General features: G+C 37.0%; 1 protein-coding gene across 9 annotated transcripts in view; it reads right to left on the bottom strand.

Annotated features, from left to right (window-relative positions):
• Positions 1-279: 279 nt before the first annotated feature.
• EHBP1 (EH domain binding protein 1) overlaps positions 280-7,901 on the bottom strand; it is a 314,375-nt gene continuing 306,753 nt past the window's right edge. For all 9 annotated transcript variants that reach the window (XM_041754578.1, XM_041754579.1, XM_041754577.1 and 6 more), the window contains 3 exons: positions 7,473-7,546; positions 1,076-1,190; positions 280-913 (listed from right to left, as the gene is read on the bottom strand). In XM_041754578.1, the coding sequence (XP_041610512.1) occupies positions 823-913; positions 1,076-1,190; positions 7,473-7,546 (280 nt within the window). In that variant the 3' untranslated portion in view covers positions 280-822. The remainder of the gene's footprint in view (positions 914-1,075; positions 1,191-7,472; positions 7,547-7,901) is intronic.

The raw sequence follows: 7,901 nt of genomic DNA, 5'->3' as shown, positions 1-7,901 counted from the left end.
ATTAACAGCATTCTTGAGCCAACGTTGAGACCCAACAAAATGTAGGAACCGAGCTAGACGTAATAAATAATTATCCGGAGAGAAAGATGGCGCATTCTCAGATGATAAAACCGTCTTTGTAAACTGATGCATGTCAATTAGTCCCATCCTCACAGCTCACCTTCAAACCACAGGACTGTCTCAGGCTACATTAAAGGGCCGTCCTCTGAGGAGAGCAGAGGACAGGAACTCTATTATCCTTACAGTGAAATGCAAAACAACTGCAGAAAATCCCACTGGTAAATAGAACACAGTTTAATAAGTAGATTGGATATGATCTAACTATAAAATTTAGGTAACAGAGTCAAGTGTTACATATGGCAGGACTGGAAAAATCATTCATGACATTTTTCTTATCCCCCACTTACGTACCCCCTCCCACCATTATACTATTAACATCATCAACAACAACAACAACAATAACAACAAAAATGTTCCAAATTTTCCTCCCATCGAAAACTGAGGGAAAATAACGAGGGAAGGGTTTTCTTTTCTTTCTTCTTTGAGCAGTCTCTTGAACACTCTCAATACCAATCGTTCACAAGGTATCTGTGCAAATTTATTTCACATGATTTCAAGGAAATGATTAAGTCACACACACACACACAAAATCCTTAAACAAAGCTCTTTTGGAGTTCTGTGTATTATCTGGAAAGGAGGGAGGGAAAGGGGTGGTGGCGGTGGCGGTGGGAAAGAAGTACAATCCAGGCCCCCCAAAAACGTTAAAAGTTTTAAGTCAACAACGAGTCTGCGAGTCTGACATTTTCGGGTCTGGTCCGGCAGCTACTGAAGGACACACTTCTCTTCTTTCTTGGCCATCTTGCCTTTGTTTTGTTCCAGAGTCCGCTCCAAGTGCTCATCTTCCTCTTCAGCCCTGGAAGTCACACAGGAAACACACTCATCCTCCGCGGCGGAGGGGAAGCCGCCCTGGCCGCGCGGCCCGGCCCGGCGGGGGCTGCCCGGCCCACCCCGCACCCCGCACCCCGCACCCCGCACCCAACTTTCCAGGAACTTCCCGGCCCCGCCGCCCACTCACTGCTTCTCCTGCGCGTCCAGGTCGCGGACGAGCGCGTCGCGCTTGTTGACCAGGGCCACCAGCTCGTCCAGCAGGAGCTGCTCGCGCCGCTTCTGGGCCTCGGTCTTCTGCCAGTCTGCGGAGGACGGGAGGCTCGTTACCCACCCGCGGAGCCTCGGCGCACCCTCCCCCCCTTCCCGCCTTTTCCAGTCTCCTCGCATCTCTCCGCAAACCCCGTGAGGGAGCCACTAGGGAGGGTCTTAGGGGGAGTGTGGCCGGCTGGATGAAGATTTCACCCCAAGGCCCAGGTCCCTAAATCCTTCCCGCAGATGGAGATGGGCTGAGGCTGGGCTGGAACCTGCAAAAGAGACCAGGTGTGAGCTGGTGGCCGGCCGGAGGTGCGCACCTGCTTTCGCCAGAGGGGGGGAGGGGAGTTAGAGGCCCAGGGAGGCTCGGCCGGAGGGGAGGGGGGAGGTGGGTAAATGAGGGGGCGGGAGGCCGAGATGGGCGATAGAAACCACTCTGAAAAGGCTAGAGAATCTGCTTGAGAACCTATCCTCCTCCCCCACCCCCATGCTCACCCCATACAGCCCATTCTTCGCTAATTTCCTCTTCGCTCTATTTTAGCAGTTGGATGTATCTCACACTGGGCGCCATATGCTTCACAATAACTTTAAAAGTAGTGAATCGGCTAATTAGCATTTTTCTTTGAAGTAAAAAATAAATTTGCTCTGCAATATTACACTGCAGCTCTCGATCGCATCACAGCCAGTTTTCTTTTGGAGAGGTTTGCTGGGTGGTTTAAAATCAAAGCACTTCTGCAAAGGAAAAATTACATACTTCTTTTTGAAACCCCACGTTAAAGGTTGGAAAATCCGATGGGCAGTGCTCTTTCCCTACGTAGGGGCAGGGTCTTTTGAAGGTTTTAGGACCCAATAATATATTTGCTAATCATCGCTGGTCTGATAATTTCCTTAAGATGAGCAGCAGTTTCGTTTAATAAAAACAGGACCAAATCGAACATTTAAAGCACTTTTAAAACCAAAGCCAACTGCTCTCTGGCCAGACTGTAAGGGCTTGTAGCTGTCAATCAACCCCCAGTCTACCCCGCCTCCCTCATTAGGAAGGTAAACAATGAAAAGAAGAAGTAGATGATGAGGCAGATAGCAGAACAAATGAGGACCTAGAGGGAAACAGGACACCAGCTTTAAAAAAAAAAAAAAAAAAAAAAAAATCCAGGGCCACTGACTCATGCAGCCCCCTCCCCCAGCGAATGCACTTTCCAAAAAACAGAGAGGAGTGCAATCCTTTCGGGTTTCTCTCTTCTCTCTCCATTGCCCTGGGCAATCATGTTAAAACTCACATGGCTGGTGCTTATTCAGATAAACCTAACAATGCACACCGCTGGTTACCATGTGAATCTTCACAAACCACACAAGAATGTGCTGGTTCAAATCCCCCCGACCCCCTCCAAAGCAAAATTTATTCAAGACAGCAAACTGCTCAGCAGCTTTATGAAAGCAAATGGTGCTAGAGGGAATTCTATCTTGTATTTACAAATTAAAAATTAGATGCATCATCATGCAATAAAGGTTAGAATAGCAGCAAAAAGCTAGAATGGCTTATTCCATTTCATCGCTATTCCTTTCTTTATAAGCTCAAATACATACATACATACATACATACATATGAAACATGCCATGTATTAATTATCCACCCTTGATACAAAAATCACACAAGTAAGTACATTAAATAATTGGTCACACTGCATTCTTATAAAAAAAAGAGGTGAAATATCCTATAGCATGGGAAGGAGTAAAGAAACTATTACTATGCAAAGTTTTTTTCTGAATGTAAGAATTTTTAAAAAATAATAAAACAGCAAAATTGAAGAAAAGCCATATCCATCACAATTTTGTTCTTTGGATTTAAATGCAACTGTGGTCAGGAACGCTAGACAATTTTCTAATTTGGTCTTGTTCTAATCAGTCTTATTCCACACAGGAGCAAAATTAATAGGCACTCCAGTTGGAAGGATCTTTAAGGTCATCTAGTCTAATTTCAGGTAACTATAGTTCTAGAAATATTAACTTAGAGAAAAACCTGATAAATTTATAAAAGATTTGTAACTAAATTTTATAATTAGTAAGATTACCAGTTTTGGTGAATATTAATTTTTCCACTTTCAACCTCAAGAAATCATTCAGATTATAAGCTTTATAATTCCTTACTTCCAAAATATTTTAATGAGAGCTTCACAGCTGGGAAATAAATTTCCTCCACCATACACTTAAAAAATATAATTAAATGGAAAATTACAAATTTTTTTAAAACCGAGAAAAAATACATTTTAACAACAGATATATAATTTTCTTAATTGTTCCTTCTCTGTACTTGACCAGTCACTTTTAAGGCTTTAATTAATAATTAGAAATATCAAGATAAATAAGGCTTTAACAATATAGATGAAAGAAAACTTTTAATTTTTAACCCCTGAAGTACTGAATAATTTTTAAAATCTTAACTTTTTCCTAGTTCAATACTGACATTTTCTGTAACTGTAACAAAAACATTTTTAAAGTTATGAATATGTAGGTTATTTTCATCATTTCACAGTCAAATTTACTGACATTAGAATTTAAAATGTTGCAGCCTAAGTTTGATTTTTCATATTAAATTTGTCATTGCTATATTAATATCTACAAATTATTAGTCAAATGGAGAGGAAACAGCTAAGTACAGTGAGTAGATTTTACACTAGCAAAACTACTTTTACTTTGCATTTGCTTTTTTTATGGTAGTAAATTTATACACATACACACATATTTGAATGCTGATTTGGGAAATTAAGTAAGTAAACTTTTGATGATTTTTTTAAAAAAAATCAATACCTTTATTATTGATCAAGATCCACTTTCATATGTTCACACCTAAATTTAAAAAATTTTTAAATCCCTTTTTAGTAGCTTCACCTAGATGTAATGTCATGTTTTGAAAACCTCCATGTAAGTTTATGTGTTACCTGTTATGCATTTTAAGAAAGGATTACTCACCTATAACACCAGTCACAGCTAGCTAGATACACAGACTTTGACTTGAACAGACTACAATGTGGCTTCTGATTAATTTAAAGATTCCAGTGTACTTTTGCTACAAAAGCCATATCCTCTTGCAACAAATAGGATTAAGTTTTGATGCTGCATTTGAGCCAAAGTGTTGAAATAAAGAGATTCTGTTTATGTCCATCTGCACTGAGCTGTTTTGTTAATTTAAAAATCTCTTTTTTTATATATAGGGCCAATTATTCATTCCCTGATTCAGTTTATTTGCTGAAGTTGATAATTACCTTGGAAAAAAAGGCAAAAGAAATACCTATAAATACTTTGATAGAAAGGACCTAAAGTTCTTGTAGTAAACCTTCAACCTTGCCACTATAAATAAGCCTGGCACTTTGATGAAAATTAACACTAGTTTTGTAAAGAGCACATTGGGGGATTGCAGTCAAGTCTTATCTTTAGTTCCAGTCAACTAGCAATCCTGAAAGAGTTTGCATCATCATCAGAGCAGGCCATTTGATAGGATTCTACTGCTGTACCTAATCAATCTATGGAAGACTGTGGCTGTGCTGTGTAACAAAGCTAAAATAGATTTACAAATGGGGTTTTAGGGGATAAGCTCCTCCACAGGATTACATATTGATTTTAAATATAAAAAGCTTATCATATAAACCATAACTACAAAAATAGTGAACCTATGCATAAATCCCTTTAGAAGAGCACCCACTTCAAACTCTAAGCCAAGAATAAATCAAGATGTACAAAATCCTAGAGAAGATCCATTTCTTGTGCAGAAAATGAACACACCACTTTCTAAAAGCCCACCCCAATGTGTGCAGAAATGAATTTATCTTTCCTGAGGGGGCATTAAATAATCTGGAACAAAAAAACTATAGGAAAAGTATCTAAAAGATGTTTGTTAGCTTAAGGGATCCTACAACTTAGCTCAGTGGAGTGAAACTCCTGCTATGAAAAACACCTCAAGGAAAAAAAAGGCAAAAAACAGGCCAAAGCGATTATGGATTTTCAGAAGAATGGATATATTGAATTTTTTCCCCTCTCAAACCAAGCTGTTAATATTTCTTTCAATGTGCTATGTGGCTATTAACATTCTGTGCTTTCTCCTGGTGAATGGTTTCAGCAGCAGATTTATTTGAAAAGATTTTAATTTATTTATTATGAAAAACATCTTATGGTATGGCTACCTACCTAATAGAGGAGACGGGAAAAAAAGAGGAATGAACCTTAAAACAAAGGAAAGCCAAACAAAACCAACTAGTGCTGCCTATTCATGTGTATTTCTGTGGGTTTTAATATTCCAAAAGGCCACTGAACTGCATGTGTATACATTCTAAGCGCTGGCTCAGAGGACAACTGTGTTCACAGAACTGATCATCACGATAGTCAGTACCTGCCTAGGACAGCCCGGCCCATGCACTGCCCAGGCTAGTGGGACAGGCCTCTTACCAAGAAAGTGCCTTTATTTGTCATCAACAGGCTACTTCTTTCCCTAAGTCTCTTTTTTCTCTCAACCAGCAACAGAAACTGGCACAATCACATATGGGACAACGATCTTAATTAAAAAACAAAACAAAACGGAACAAAACTTCAAAAAAAACTACCAATTGTATTAAATGTGTTTGAAAAAGAAAAATACTTTTTCCCCTTCCTAAAAAATATGACTTTGTGCTGATATGTACAAGAACAGGCTGATAAAATGTTCAGTTATTCGCGACTGTAGGTTTGGTATATAGGGATAGGACTACCTATAAAGATGCGATCTTTTGTATGTGTCATGGCCCTCCTTTTAAGATGGTATTTGGTAATAAAACTGGTTTGAGAATAGAAGCAATATCTGCCTTAAAAGTCAACTGTATTGTATCATGCTGTATTTGAGGGGTAATTTAACTTACTATACATGAGACAGTGTTTTTAATACTCTGTATTGAGTATAATGTGTAATGAATCTATAAAGAATAAATTATATGAGTCATACATTATACATACTAAATATACATATATTTTATATTATACATACATATATATACCATATAAATAGTATCTGCTATACCCACTTTTCAACTCTTTAGCTTTCAAATCTCTTTTAAAGACTACACCATGACTACAAAGGTATATCACAAAGAAAAATACCATTTAGTATACCTGTGCATTTTATTTCAATGGCAAGTTTCACAGGACTTCTTAAGTAATTTTTAGACATTTTATAGTCATTATCAAGGTATAATCTGATTCATTTAGATAGCCATTTGAAGGAAATTAGGTATCAGAAGCCTTTAAAATAAAGTAAATCTGATTTCTGAATGAGGATATACAAATGTGGTTGGTCATATTTATCAAATGAGAAAACAGATATAAAGTAATTAAAAATAAAACTTTTAGAAATGTTTAAGATTACATTTAGATAAATAGCATATATTTCACTTATTCTCAATATTAATTAAAATATTTAAAAAATACATAGTTTCATTTGGCTTTCCCTTACAATCTTAAATTTCTAGTTTCTAAACTAATTAGAATTGGCTTATTATACGTCAGGTACCTTATCAGGTAAAGAAGGAAATTACTATGGACAGTCAATGGGTTAAGAGGTCAATATAGAATAGGAAAATCAATTTGCATTGATTTGACAAAAGGTCCATTTTACAGAGCCCCAAGGATTAGTTTTTAAGCAGACATCTTTGAACTCTAAGACATTTTCAACTAAAAGGCAGAAAGAGAAGTGCATTCTTAAACACGTAAGATTTTTTTTTTTAAAGTCATATATGGTAAATGCCATAGTTAAGGTAGCTGCTGTTTACTGATATTATGAACCATGCTTAGGATTACTATATAATTCATATAGAAGCTTTATGAAAAGTATGAAAGTAATTTCTCATGTCAATCTTTGCTTGAATATTCACTTAATAAGATCTTGGGATCTTAAGAACTATAGTGGACTGTAGACATTTCAGTGTTGACATCAATTAAATATTAAGGTAAAATTTAGTCTGATGTGAAAAAATAAAAAAATGATAAATCTTTCCTCACCTCTTTCATGGAAACAGCCTTAAATTTCACACAGTAAGATGTAATTATTTAACTCCTTATATTTTCCATTTTACAGATATTTCAGCTTACTGACAAAGTTAAGACAACTCTGTGTTCAATAGCACACATAATGATTATCTGAATTAGGGTTCTTAGGTTTTATGTTGCTTTCAAACTCTAAGGCATTTATCTGTAATTTCTGTTGGTTCCTACTCAGGCCACACCTAGTGAGACCAGAAGTATATTACACTCTCTTCAAATCTCTTTGACAGCTGACACTTCACATACCTCACTCCACCATAGCCATTTCTTACCTTCAATGGCTAGCATTGCCCGCAATTCCCGATTCAGCAGCTCATACCGTCGTTCTAAATCATGCTCTTTTTCCCTAGGCAAGTTGCAAAAGTTCATCAATATGCTAATTACTAAATCATTAAACACTTAAAAGAACCTTTAGGTTACATTGATTTTAGGACTCATAACTGACTTTTCTCTTTAACTTTAAGCTACTCCAAACAAATGATACACAAACCTAAAACCTTCCTCAGGTTGAATATTTACTAGTGCTATTATTTTTCTCCTTCAATTTTGAATTGCACAGAGGTATATTTTAATTTTCAGATAAGTAGTCTCATTCTTCAATGCTTCTTGTATTAAGTGTCAAGTATAAGGCTATTTTGTAAAATATGTTTCATAGTTCACAATAAACACTCTTTTGTCTGGAATGCCATGTGAAAAAAATA

This window comes from Vulpes lagopus, chromosome 5, assembly GCF_018345385.1.
Source record: "Vulpes lagopus strain Blue_001 chromosome 5, ASM1834538v1, whole genome shotgun sequence".
Lineage (NCBI taxonomy): Eukaryota > Metazoa > Chordata > Mammalia > Carnivora > Canidae > Vulpes > Vulpes lagopus.
This window is presented reverse-complemented; position numbering and strand designations above follow the sequence as displayed.